The sequence below is a fragment of the Cupressus sempervirens genome, chromosome 4 (genome assembly GCF_028749045.1).
Source record: "Cupressus sempervirens isolate cs-2001-9-10 chromosome 4, ASM2874904v1, whole genome shotgun sequence".
Taxonomy (NCBI): Eukaryota; Viridiplantae; Streptophyta; class Pinopsida; order Cupressales; family Cupressaceae; genus Cupressus; species Cupressus sempervirens.
The window spans coordinates 59433515-59448586 of record NC_143121.1 but is presented as its reverse complement, the minus strand read 5'-3'; the positions used below and the strand labels follow the sequence as shown (position 1 = coordinate 59448586).

Below are 15072 nucleotides of genomic sequence, written 5' to 3'. Positions count from 1 at the left end.
CCTTTGATTAATTTTTTTATTAGTATATATTTCTAATTTTAAATGAATTTTTTCCTTCTAAATTAGAATATTAGATGCTTTACTTTTCAAGATATTTTTTATATTTAATATATTAGAAATTATATTGAAACTTATTTAAATTTAAAAGTAAATTATTCATATTAAAAAATTGGCAATCAGTATTTTTCTTAAAATGTAAAATGAAAGACACTAAAATGAACTTCATAAAAAATTCATATGACATGCAGGGGTGACCGTCAAATTCAAGACCTTGGGCTCCGGCCGAAGTGAAAAACCTATCGGCGAAAAGCTTCTGATATTTTGAAACATGATAAAGCAACGTGCATTTGACTGCACAACTCACGTGCTACCACCCATTTTATTCAGCGGAGCAGGTCAGCAATATTTAAGAAATATTTAATCCTCAAATTTCAACGATACGTTGGATTCTCATTTCAACAATTTTACTGCATTTGACTGCACAACTCACGTGTTACCACCCATTTTATTCAGCGGAGCAGGTCAGTAATATTTAAGAAATATTTAATTCTTAAATTTCAACAATTTTTTGTGAATTGTAATTTTAATAAACTTTATTAATTGAAAAAGAGTATTCATCAAAAAATTTCAACGATACGTTAGATTCCCATTTCGTTTGGTAGTGTGAGGACATTTATATGAAAGATCCTGATTTGGTTTGCTAGTGTATATGCCAAATAGTGAAATCCTTTTTTTTCCCATGGCTCTTCCCTTCCCGGTATCAATTATTTCTCTATAAATTGACACGCTTGTAATTGATCAGACACAAATGGCTTCCTCAGAGTCTTCCATGGAAGCCCATCTCAAGCTCTATGAAATATTTCTTTCATCGGCCAAGCCCATGGCTCTTCAAGCTGCTGTCATGCTTAACATTCCTAACATTATTGCCACTCATGGTAGTGAAAACCACATAACTGTAGAGGAAATTGCTTCCCATATTTCTGCCTCTACAAAAAAACCTGCCCACAGAGGCTATCTCTCTAGAGTCATGAGGCTTCTTGCTTCCATTGGTGTCTTTACTGAGGAGACTACAATATGGCCCAACAAGCCTCTCTAGATTGTTGGAAAATAATGATGAGGTCCAACAATCCTGTGCGCCAAGTCTGTTGTTCATTAATCTAAAATCTATGACAGATGCTTATCAGCATCTTCATGATTCTGTCATAGATGGTTGCCAGGCATTCACCAAAGCCCATGGCATGAACATTTTTGAGTACGCCAGCCATAATCTTGAAACAAGCAGGATCTTGAACGAGGCCATGACTGTTCAGGCAGGCTCTGTGATGGCTTCTGTGCTGAAGGTTTATGATGGGTTTAAGAGCTTCAAGAGTGTGGTGGACGTTATATAGATTAGCCATCCATAAACTATAGTTCTCCATGATAACTTATAGAGATTAGCCATCCATAAATATAATATACTGAGAAAAATTTAAATTTAGAAGTAGTAAGTTAACTGCTATATTGGAAATAGGAATGGCTATTATAATAACAGTTATTTTTTGGAATGGGTATATGTTCAATTTAGAGGCAAAACGAGAATATGTATTCCTATTCCCTATTCCAATACAGACGGAACAAAAAATAGGAAAAGTATTCCAAATTTTCTATTCCTATAGCTCATACACCTTCTATTGGAGCTACCATTCTTATAACATGAGGAAGGTCGAAATTAATGCCATGAATATGAGGATATTGGTTAATAATGGTAGATATTGCAGGACCCAGTCCTCCTCCAACGTCCACCACACTCTTGAAGCTCTTAAACCCATCATAAATCTTCAATACAGAAGGCATCATTAATCTATATTGATACTATAGTTTTACTCCTATCAGAACTCCTAATCTCTATTTATTAATGTGGCTAATGTTATCATGAAGTTCAATAGGAGTAAAACTATAGTATCATTCTTCATCATGAAGATTTGAATTGTTTTCAGGGGTGAAGCATGTGGAAGGTAATATGTTTGAGAAAATTCTATCGGCAAATGCAGTTCTTATGAAAGTAACTTTAAAAGAAAACTACATATTGTTTGAATGAAATTTTATATATTGTTTTAACTAAGAATATTTTAGAATTCTTTTTTTGTTGTACATATAAAGGGTTTTGCATGACTAGGATGATGAATTCTATCTGAAAATCTTAACGAAGAGTTATGAGGCTGTTCCAGAAGATGGGAAGGTATTAATTGTTGATCAAGTGATTAAAAGAGAAGGGTTCAAAAGACAAGTGAGACTCTTGTATGATATGTTAATGATGGCTCTTTCAGTAAGTGGAAAAGAAAGAACAAAAGATGAATTTAAAGACCTGTTATACAAAGCAGGGTTCAGGAGTTACAATATCATTGAATTGCCTTTTTTCCAAACATTTGTAGAAGCTTCTAAATAACAGATAAGAAAATAAACAAGAATATTGAATAATATTTAAACAAGGCTATGTTGTAGTGGAACTCCTACAAGTAGTGGTATATCAGTTTTGAAAAAATAAAACTATTACTTGGTTTTCTACCCCAAAAAAAATAAAAAAATTTGTTATCTGCAATGGTCCTAATGATGAGTGAGCTTGATAGTTTTCAGAAAATGGCTCTTTTCTTCCTCTGGATCTTTGTGAAACTATCACTTGGTGATGATTTTCAAATTTCCTTTTTTATTAAAATCAATATTTGAGATATTCATATTATTATCTTCATTCACAAATGAAGAGAATGTTTTTATTGAAGTGTAGGTTCTCTGAACATTTGTTCATGGATTGTTATACATTAAGCATATAGCGACAACTACCTCTCCTAAATAGGTCAATGAACATGAAAGGCAATAACTATAATGACTCCAAAAAAATTGCCAATGATATGACCATTTTCAATAGGATTTTAATGACGCTATGACTGCTTAGGCAAGCTCTATGATTGAGTCAATATTGAAAGCGTGTATTGGAAAAAATAATAATAACAGGGATGAGACAAGGGCGTCATTGCATACCTATCTAGTCTATTAGGTAAAGGTTATATTTTAAATCTCACTAAATATCTCTTTCATTTAAATTTATTTGAAAGGAGCTTTTAAAGAAATAGCTTGAAGTCACTTATTTGCATAATTAAATTTCTTATTTAAAAAAATTATAAAAAGATTAAATGAAGTGTTGTTAAATCTTAATTAAATTACTCTTATGTTCTAGAATTATTGTCATTCTTTTCATAATATGATTGCACCCAATTTCATTCTAATAGCTTTCTTGTTACACCAGTAATATTCACCATTTTAAATGCTTTCTATATTCTCTTTTAAGTACATTTAATTTTCATAAATTTCCATTTACTTTCAGCTGTAAAAGTTTCACTATCATAATTTCAACTCGTCCATAAAAAAAATTTACCCCTAAGAAATAGAAAATTACTAACTTACTCAAGTTGTCTATAATGACCACTAGAATAAACTCTACTAAAGCATTTCAACCCATAATTAAATATTCATATTTAGCTAACCCCAACCCCAAACTTTCTACACTATAGGGGAGAACCCTAACTAGGGTTCGACTTATAACCAAATACCATATCTAAATAGCATATGTGAATTCCCTCTTTATCAAAAGAAGAATGCTTCTTCTTGAAAATTATTTCCCCAAATCTCCCAACTCTCTACGGAAGATGTGATTTAACATAGATTTCTCTTCCCACCCTATAAAATTCCCTAGAAAAGCCCTTGCTTCCCTTCCCCCAAAACTTTCTCCACTTTCTGAGTTGTTCGCCTTCCCCTAAACCTTTCTTGACTTTCTAAGATACCCCCTTCCCCAAGGTACAAATTCATGCATCATTCCCTTTCCCCAAACCTTTCTTGACTTTCTAAGATACCCCCTTCCCCAAGGTACAAATTCATACATCATTCCCTTCCCCAAGAACTTTCTTGACTTTCTAAGTTGTCTCCCTCCCCCAAGATACAAATTTATGCATTGTTCTCTTCCCCAAAAACTTTCTCCACTTTCTAAGATGTCCCCCTTCCCCAAGGTTCAATCCCCAAGGTTGGAATTTGTGTATCATTCCCTTCCCCCAAACTTTCTCCACTTTCTAAGTTGTCCCCCTTTCCCAAGGTTCAAATTCGTGCATCTTAGAAAACTTATTTTTTTGGGGCCCCTCAAGGCTAAAAATGATACTTTAAGGGTTAAAATTTGTCCTTATCCCAAGGCATATGAAGTGTTTTGCCAAAAGTAGGCCTAAACCTAACCTAGGAGTAAATCTAATAACTTAAAAGGTTTCCTCATGTTTACCTATGGGATTCTTTTGATGTGAATCCACTAAATACTCTCTACCCAAGTTTCCCTCTTGGGAAAACTAGAAGATGCTAGCATGAACACTTACACAATCTCCCACATTTGGACATGTTATCAACTCACATCACAAGTTTCAATTGACACTACACAAAGGTACGCATCACACACAAATTTACAAATTCACATTTGAGAAAACAATCAAACAATAATGTTTACAAATAAAACACATTGCAATGAGGTAACCTTGACTTCACTATCACACATACATTTGGTACTAGTTCTCTCAATTATTTCTATAGAAGTTTTCTTGCACATCTGAATCTCAATTCAAACATTAGGGGAGAGGACCCACTACTGGAACGATTTCCAATAGTTGTGATAGGAGTTGTTTACTTAATAAGGAAATTATAGAATTACAAATTTACAAATTAACATTTGAGCAAACATTCAAACAATAATGTTTACAAATAAAACATGTTGCAATGTGGTAAACTTGACTTCACTATCACACATACATTTGGTACTAGTTCTCTTAATTATTTCTATAGAAGTTTTCTTGCACATCTCAATCTCAATTCAAACATTAGGGGAGAGGACCCACTACTTGAATGAGTTCCAATAGTTGTGATAGGAGTTGTTTACTTAATATTGACACTTATTGACTTAATGTCCAATTTTTTTGACAACATTGTACCAATACTTATGACTTTAAAATTGTTAGTACAATGCTAACTACCCAAAATTGAATAAAATATACCCTCGGTTATAAAAATTAACCAATGATGTGATGTCACATTAGCTGTTCAACTATGGATAGCCTTTATGGATGACCATCGGTCTCAATTTTTTTTGGACTGGTTTGGACAACTTGGCAAAAAGCATGCTGATGTGGCATCATAATAGGTAATGTGGACTTGAAACCTTAGTTATAAGTAGACGACTTGCCAAGCAAGCTGCTATAAAAACTGGGAACAATTTGAAATTTTTACTTAAGCTTTTAACAAGTGCAAAGTTAGGGTGTTCAAGTACTAGGTCCTCTCCCCTAGTAGCCCAATAAATTGTATACATATACATTGTAAAGAAATCACTATTTTCATGATTTAATCTCATACTTCAACAAATCAATCAATTAAATATATTAATGTAATTTTAGGTCTCTCACTCTATACTATCTTTATCAAATTTTTTAAACAAAATGTGAAAAATTGACAATGAAACCTTCTTAGAAAACACAATGAAAGAAAAATAAAACAATAATTGATGGACCCTATCACTACATCACTTTCCTTATTAAATAATTTTTAAATTTATTTTTTCCATGACAGTAGTTTCATTTTTATCTAGATAGTTACCACACATGAACAATGACTACTTTAGGAGAATGACATTTATTGTTTTTATTTTTATTAGTGAGTTGTAAGCCACAAGCATTATTTCAAGTCTCTCTCAGTATAATAAAATCAAATTAAAATTTTTCTACACCCTAGTCTATCCTCTTAGACTAGTGATATTTTAAAAAATTTAAGAGCTGAACAATTCAATAAAAATCACCTATGAATTGAAAATTGTTGTCAAATTATATATTCTTGCATGTATAATTTAGATGAAATGTTTTTAATTTTACTTAATTTATCTAGGAGCTCTTCCTAGCAATAAAATAATCAGAGCCAAACTAATTTATACAACTATCAAAAACATATTATCGTTATACTAATAAATGGGAATGCATATTAAAACAAGAGCTCTAAAGAGCTTGAATCCTGCCTTAATGTGTAAAACTAGGTTAGTTCTAGTTTAATACTTTTATTTATGAGTATAAAATTTCTTGAAGAAGTGGCATGATAATTATATGTTAGCCTCTATTAATGTCTCAAAGCTTTCTATTGATAATTTAATCTAGATAAGTTGCATGATAGGGAGACCATAGTTAGTAATCCAAACCAATTTAAGAATTTGAGATGAGCCCTTTGTATCATTAGGGAAAAATAAAATCATGTCTTACTTGTTGATGCTAAAAACTCATTTTATATTTTTCATAAATGTAAGCTTGTTTAGGGTTTAGGATTCCTAAAGTTTATTCTACTATAAATCTACGAGTTCAAATGCTTTCAGGCTTATTTCATGTTTGTTGTAATTCCATCTATGTGGTTGAATAGGACACCATTACATTATAATTTTAATTCAAACCTAGGATCCTAACTCTCATGACCACACTCTACCTCACTTTCAAACTTTCAAAGAATTTTTATTAAAGATAATGAATCTAGAATAAAAAAATTTAAAATAACAACAAAATATAAAAGTGTTTTTGAAGCAATGTTAGTGACAAGAGATCCTAAAATACTAAAACTAGAGCCGTATAGGGTTGTATAAAAATTATTAGAAGGTTTTGTGTCAATTTAATCTGTAGACATTAAGGATTTCTCAAATTCGATATAATTCTCCTAGTTTTGTGTGTTCTTGGGGAGTATTGTCTTAGGATTTCTATTATTTTAGTTTGGTTATTTGGATACACACCCTATGAATTATGTTGTTGTGGAGATCCTAGCCTGCACTAATCTTTGTTATCTATCCATTTTATTTAACCTTTCATTTTTTATATTCTTCAATCATCATGTTAACAATTCCAATGTTTGTTCTATTCTACTGACAATAGTAGAAGCATAAGCTTACCCTGTAAATACATGTGCTAAAATTAGGATAAGACCTTAAGTATCTAACCTTATTTTTTAACCCTTGTAAATCTAGGAAATAGTTGCAAAATATTATTACACACAACTACCATGTGTATAAAAGGCTCCAAATTTAACAAAAATACTATGGAGAAACTAAAGTACAATTCAAAAAAATTATAATAAATCAGGTTTGAAATTTTCAAATATATTCAACAATCTCTATCTTGCAAATGAAAGACCAAATATAGAGATGAAATATGCAAAAGTGCATAGCAAAAATCTAAAACTGTAAACCTAAAATAGAAAGAATATGTTTCCTAAACATTTCTTATATTATTTTAATGATATAGGAAGTGTAGTAGATAGGGAAAAATAGGACACAAAGAGAAAATTAAATTCCTATGAGGACAAACCCTAAAAGACTTGCAATAATAGAGTATTTTTTGTGATTTGAATAAGAATGCAAGTAGTGGAATTATCAAGGAGAGAAATTTGGGTTAACCACCCTTGAGTTAATTAACCATAGCTCTCAACTCTCTAACAGTATGACTATATGGCATCGTCAAAACCAAGTTTTGCCTTACTTTTATGATAAGAGGCACATTCATATTCTGAATGATAGATTAACTAACAAGTTTTAGAGCTTTTCTTAAAAACTAATGTTGTTTTACATTTTGGCACTTGTAAGTCCGAGGTTTTTAGATTCACTATAAAAGAAGGCATATCATCACCTTCATTCAAAGCCCACAAAGCTATATACCCCTCATTAGACTTTGTGATATTTTTTTAAAAAAAATTCCATTTTCATATTCTTTCCATTTAAAATGATCAATATTATTAGGACTCCTATTTGATGACAATCCTCCTTTGAGGTTGAATCTATGTAAACTAAATGTAAATTTTCCTTGTGAGGAACCTTTACAAAAATCCCCACCACCATTCTCAAGATGACTATCAAATTCACTTAGAATGTTGTACATGAATTGCCGCAGTAGTGAAGCCTAGTCTATGAAGAACTGATCATAAGTAATGGGAATATCTACAAACAATCATGTTATTTCCATAAGTGTAGCTAAGAGTTCAATTCTATATTATAAGTACAAGGATCCATTGATACGGTTGCCATCCAAAATGTGGAAAAACACTATAGCCACGTGAAGTGTTATAAGGTTGTCACATGTCTATAATGTTCAGCTATGTGAATTAAATTAAAAATTTGGATAATATAATACAAGTGAATTAATATAAAGCTACCACCTATCAAATGTTTCCTACTACATGCAGTGTTAATAAATGTTCAAATATTTGTAAATAAAATTTCCCATTTTTCACAATAGCAAAATGAAAAGATCACTAGAAAATTTAGAACTGACCAATCATAAAATAAGAATTAAATGAAAAAATGTCACTTTAATAAAGTATTTTTGAAGAACATGAGATAAAAGGAGTCCACACCATTTCCTAAGAATGAATTAATAGATACGAGCAATATTGAAAGAGCTAATAAGTAAGAACAATATCAAAACTTTAATCTCAACCTACTTATAAGCGGGACTAATAAAACTAGAAAAACAGAGGCGCTGCCTCTTTATTTCTATCATATTTATAAATTTGGCTACCTATACACAATCATCAAATTCAAAGTATATATATAGCTGTCTATGACTATCGTAATGCCCCGCCAAGGGATCCAAAAAATTAACCTAGAATTTCAATAAGTTTGGTAGCATTTTTTTTTCTTTTTAACATGAAAGTAAATACCACATATAACTCATGCACCATAACGGAAGCAATAGCAATGTCCATCATAAAATACAATACTGGTTACATTCTTTAAAGATCCCTTAACATTGAATTACATCTAAAAAAAAGTACATGAATCCATCTAGTACAATGTACACATGAAATAATAATGATAAGTCCAATGTTTATACATTACATTTCAAATGCTCAATCATCCACTATACATGCCACAAGGTATGAAAAGCTCAAAAGAATATACATATGTAGAATAAGGTACATCATCCTACTCTAATCCATGATACATCAAAGTAAAGATAATCACATGATATACATGATACATCATCATAGAAGACATATACATCTATCATAAAGATCAAACATAATAAACTAAGTGCACGGTTCCTCCCAACCATTAATAGCATCATTAGACCATCGTGGGCCCTAGCCATCCCTCTGTGCATAACATTCCAAATCACCGAAGAGATCATCGGTATTAGCATAGAAGGAATGTCACTCCTATCATAGACTACATCATATGTAGAAAGTAATCTAAAATGCAAATAAAAGCATAATACAACATCATCTAACATATGCTAATCATCAATGAAAGGATACATATCCACCATCATGAAGGATGCATCAGTCATGATGTCTCAATGAATGTCAAATGATAAGAGTGGAAAATACACTACCACCCAACCGCATGGTACCCAAGTGGTCCACTCCCACCATGCTGACGAGATAATCTCAAGTCCCAAATAGGCTATCCAGAACACATAGCACAAATCTCTATAAGTCCATGAATCCTAAAAGTATACTAAGTCAAAGGTTCCAATCACAAAACCGACATCTATTCCTAGAGGCACACAATGACATGTAGGAACCTACTATGCAAGCGGGAAAGTGTCATCACATTTATCACATACAAGTTACCCTAGCAGTTAGCTAAACTCCATGGGTCCATACTGATCTCATGCGACCACTAGTATCCTCTCATACTGACAAGGCATACTATGGAATGCAAGGTCGCAACCATGCATTCTCACTACTCCCATCCTAGACTGTACAAGCACTCAAGGCATGGGTGAGAACCAAAACTCTTATCTTTTTAGGTTCATTCAGTTAGTATTAGGTGTGAATGTTATCACTTATTAATCCAACTTACAATGAGTTACCCTAGCAGCCTCTTAGGGCCCCGGCCCCCATTGCAAGCAAATTCCCGACACTACATGCAGATATCCTACCCTAAGCTCATGGAACCATAAATCTCAAAATCAAAAAGGTAATCCATAATAAAATCATCAAATATGCACAAAAGCATCAAACCTCCTTGAGCAAGCATCAATAGAAAGTCATGACCACAACAACTCTCTATTGGCAACTGAAGTATCACTGATAATCAAAAGTATTCAATGGTTCTCAATAACCAAAATATATCTCAATCATACTGATCGAAGAATCCAAAAATGATTGAGTCAAACATGTCACAACATGACATCATCAAGAATAAATCCACATTACAGTCCCATTATGGTGACTAGAAAATAACCAAGGATAACTGATCGATGACTCAAAAATGGTTAAGTCAAGTGTCTCATACATAAGAATCTTAACTATAACAATCAAAAATTGCATCCAATACATAGAGCATTCCATCACATAACCATGGTTGGGTTTATAAAGATCAAGATTAAAACATCATCATGACATCACAATCACATAACTCCCAAGCCTCTGGTAGACGTCCTATAACTCATCAGCACTAGTCAACCGAAAACCCAAAACAATAGCATAAAGAATACACAATGCAAACACATTTTTTGGTTTTGCTCAACTTGAATTTAAATGCAAAAGTCTCGGTTTACATTTTCCAATTTAAATATCAAGTGGAGAAATTTCACATTTTACCTAACCCATGTTTTTGTATTGACAGATAAAAGTTTCTCTCCAAAAATCGTTAGATTCAATTTTCTAAATGTTCTAAATGTCCTTTATATACATATTTTGATGATAATGACCCCCATCATATCCAAAATAATATTTTAAATTCTTTTCATATTCATCTTTCCAAATTAAAAGATTATACTGAACCTATATTGCTCAACATTATAAAATAACTTGTTATTAAAGAATTACTCTTTAAATTCCAAACATCTATTAATATATTAATTATTTATTATTAATAATGTATGTACATATATATATATATATATATATATATATATATATATATATATATATATATATATATATATATATATATATATATATATATATGTATACATATATATAAATACATATACATATATAATTATTAACTTATAAAATGAATTATATAAAAATCGAATTAATAAACATTTGACAACACACGGCGAGTTTATAACTGTCGATACATACATATATATATATATATATATATGACCCATGGATCGTAGGGTACACTGTGGTTGCAGGTACACTACAGACCGCAAGTACTCTATGGTACCGTAGTCTGCTTTGGCATTGTCGCTGGCGGGGGTAGGAAAACACATCCCCTCCGCCCATTCAAATTTATAATTATATTTCATTTTATTAAAACAAATTCTTCCAATGTAAATCGCAATGCGTCATTCGCTCGCTACGAAATATATGTCATTCGACTTTTTAATGAAATATATATATGTATATACACATATGTATGTGTGTGTGTGTGTGTGTGTGTATATATATATATATATATATATATATATATAAGTATATATGTGTGTGTGTGTGTGTGTGTGTGTGTGTGTATATATATATATATATATATATATATATATAATTGTATTTATATATATATATGCATATATGTATTCTAATTTGGAAATATAAACATATATAAATTTCAGTTCTCAGAATTTTCTTATAAGTCTTTGATCTCAAATTTTTTTCAATAATTAATCTAATGGGTTTGATTATGAATCTAAACCCTAGCCCCGTGTTCTTTTTAGATCTATGCATATAAAATTTTCAAATAAATTAAACTACCCATATTGAGAATGCATACAATAAAAATAAGAAATTCCTTAGAAGACATATGGAAGACACAAAGAAGATAGGGAATGCAAGATGCGGAAATAGCATAAGTAAAATCACAAGAATCTACTCGAATTTTGATGCTAATTCGCTTTTTCTTAGAAAATCCACAGAGCAAGCTCCTTTCTTCAGAGTTCTCGAATCTTCCAATGCTCCAATTGCTCTCCAATGTTGTGTCTAAGCTTCTAGGAATGCCTGAATATAAAGAGCTTTCAGGAAACATCTAGAATGCTTCTAGAAACAGCTAGAAGGTGTCACCAACTAAGCATGGGTCTTTTCCAACCTTCTAGATTAGTCATAGAGTTGTAAACACCATGTGCTTAATTGATGCACTAACCCCCATGTTGTTGACATAAGAGAAATGAAAAGGTGCGCTAACTCCCATGCAAGCTTATAACTCTAATTTACTTTTTATATAATTTCTATTTAAATATTTATAACTTCCATTTTAATTTCTAATTTTCTTTTATTTAATTATTTTTCCTCAATTAATTCTCATTTAATTAATTATAATCAAAATATCAAATATCATGATATTTTATATTAATTTTCTCAAATAATTAATTTTTTAATTAAATCTATTTATTAAGACTTAATTAATAGAAAATTCACCATAGACCTCCAAGATAAAATATGAAAACCCATCATAGAGAAATTCACACAAAATCAGTCTAAAGGGTTAAAAATCATTAATTATGTCATCCGACACATTCGGTGGGTAAATTATCCAGATACTTGTCCTACTTCATTAGGAAAAATGGTTTAAGGGTTTGGGATTTGGACTTGAGAATGTATGTCCCTTCTCTTATCATTGAGATAGTATAATAGGGTACGCTCATCCTAGCAATTCAGGGAAGTCAATACCTGGTACCTGCAACCTACAAAAAAACCATGCATGTACATACAATATATATAATGTTAAGCTAAACAAACAATGGCATGAAGTGGTGCATCTTGTAGATCTCGACTAAGCAGGTGACTACAACTCCCTTCCTTAACTACATCAAAAATGCCATACAATATGAACAAACATGCACACCATACACATGCAAGTATGGGGTAAGTATCCATAATAAAACACATGAGATAATAAACCATCTAACTAATCATCAACAATAACTGAAAGCAATGTAATGATCATCATGTGTACATGAAAAGTAAAGTCTAAATGATCTCATCATATAACCACTGAATCCATAACATAATGTCTGATAGTCGGAAACCACTAATCCATCAACTTAAAACTAGTCTATCATAATTTGATAATAATAGAAAAAATATGTCCATAAAGATGTGAACGAGGGTAGGCACTACAACTACTCAACCTTGTCATCGTTTAGATCTTTATACCACTACCTATTGTTCTATTTTAACATTTTCCCCCGCGTTAAATTTGTCCTATAATCTTGTCATATAAAAGGACCAGAGTTTTGTACTATTGTTTGGAGAAATATGATTTGCGTTATACAAATTTTTATTTATTTATTACACCATAAAAAATGCAACAATGATCATAAATCTTTATAGTATTTATGGAGTCAACATAAATTGAATTAAAGACAAATGAAGTGGATTGAGTTCTTGCAGAGTTTCACATTTTTGATTAAGCATAAAAATGGAGTCTATAACCAAGTTACTAATTCATTGATCAGAAGATGTCCTTTATTGACAGAGATGAAGGTTGAAGTTCTTGGTTTTGATGAGATGAAAGAGTTGCATGATACTGATCCTAAATTTTTTGAGGCATGTAGAGAGTGTAGAGCACAAAATCTATCAGATCACATTAGTACCTATGATGAGTATTTTATTCAACAAGGTATGTTGTTCAAAGAATTCAGTTGTGTATCCATAGAAGTTCTATGGGGGTAAATTTGATTAAGGAAAAACAAAGTGGTGGATTGGCTGGACATTTTGGAATTGATAAGAAATTGAACTTTCTAAAGGACAATTATTATTGGCCACATATTTATAAGGATATTCATAAGTTTTTAAAGAGTTTTGGAGTTTGTCGAGTTGCAAAAGGAGTAAGTTAGAATACTAGTTTGTATACACCTATTTCTGTTCATGACAAACCTTGGACTGACATCTGTAAGGATTTAATTTTTGGATTACCTAAAATAATAAAGTGGTATTAGTATATAATTGTTTTCTTAGATATACTTTCTAAGATGACTCATTCCATACCATGCAAAAAAACATTAGATGCTAAGCATGTTGCTAGAATTTTCTTCACAAAGATTGTTAGATTGCATGGCTAACTAGGAATTATTATTTCTCACACAGACAATAATTTTTTTAGTTACATTTCGAGGACTTTTTGGAAGAAGATGGGTATTGAGTTGAAGTTTAGTTCTACATTCCATCCACAGACAAGTGCATAGAAAAAGGTTGTGAATAAAAGCTTGGGTAATTTACTGAGATATTTAGTTGGAGATAAACCATATAATTGTGAGTTGGTATTGACACAAGTTGGGTTTGTATATAATAATTGTGTGAATAGGAGTATAGAGAAAAGACCCTGTGAGATTGTTACTAGAATGCATCTTAGAGGAATATCAAAGTTGAGGGATGTTGTTGGTGAAGAAAAGAAAAGTGATGTAGGAGAAGATTTTTTTGATTTTATGGATTCTTTGTATAAGGAAGTGAAGTTGAGGTGGAACAAAGTAATCAAAAGTATAAGGAGAATGCTAATAAATCTAGAAGACATCATGATTTCAAAATTGGTTATGAGGTGATGGTTCACTAGAAGAAAGATAGATTTCCTAGTGGAACATACAATAAGCTAAAGAAGAAGAAGTTTTTACCTTGTATGATCTTGAGGAATTTTGACACTGGTAATGCTTATGAATTTGAGTTACCTAATGAAATGGATATATCTCTTATATTCAATGTTGTTAATTTATGTATGTACCAATAGTCAGATGATGAAGTTTTTGTATCAAATTATTATGCAAAGAAGTGTATTGAAGAGGTTGAACATACATTGAAGTAGAGAATTGGTAAAAACGTAAGAGGAAAAGATTATTATCAATATTTGGTGAAGTGGAAGAACATACCACTTGAAGGTGCTACATGGACTTCTTAATCTAAGTTGGATTCAGCTGAAGTTGTGGCACTTGCATGATTTTAGAGAATCATTTCTTTCAACCCTAGTTGTCTGATGTAGGAGCATCTTGGGTTGCATTACTATCCTACATGTTTTTTATTTTTCTTTTTTATTGCTGAGTTTCAATACCTACAATTGTCAAGTTCCTAGTTGGTGTCGAGCTCTTAGTTGTTGCCAAATTTGTAGTTGGC

General features: G+C 31.4%; 1 protein-coding gene across 1 annotated transcript; it reads left to right on the top strand.

Annotated features, from left to right (window-relative positions):
* Positions 1 to 328: 328 nt before the first annotated feature.
* LOC149559932 (bergaptol O-methyltransferase-like) lies at positions 329 to 1388 on the top strand. Its single transcript, XM_089827519.1, has 5 exons — positions 329 to 395; positions 514 to 521; positions 663 to 695; positions 803 to 1049; positions 1174 to 1388. Exons 1-5 carry the CDS (start codon positions 329 to 331, stop codon positions 1386 to 1388), a joined length of 570 nt encoding a protein of 189 aa, XP_089683645.1.
* Positions 1389 to 15072: the final 13684 nt, after the last annotated feature.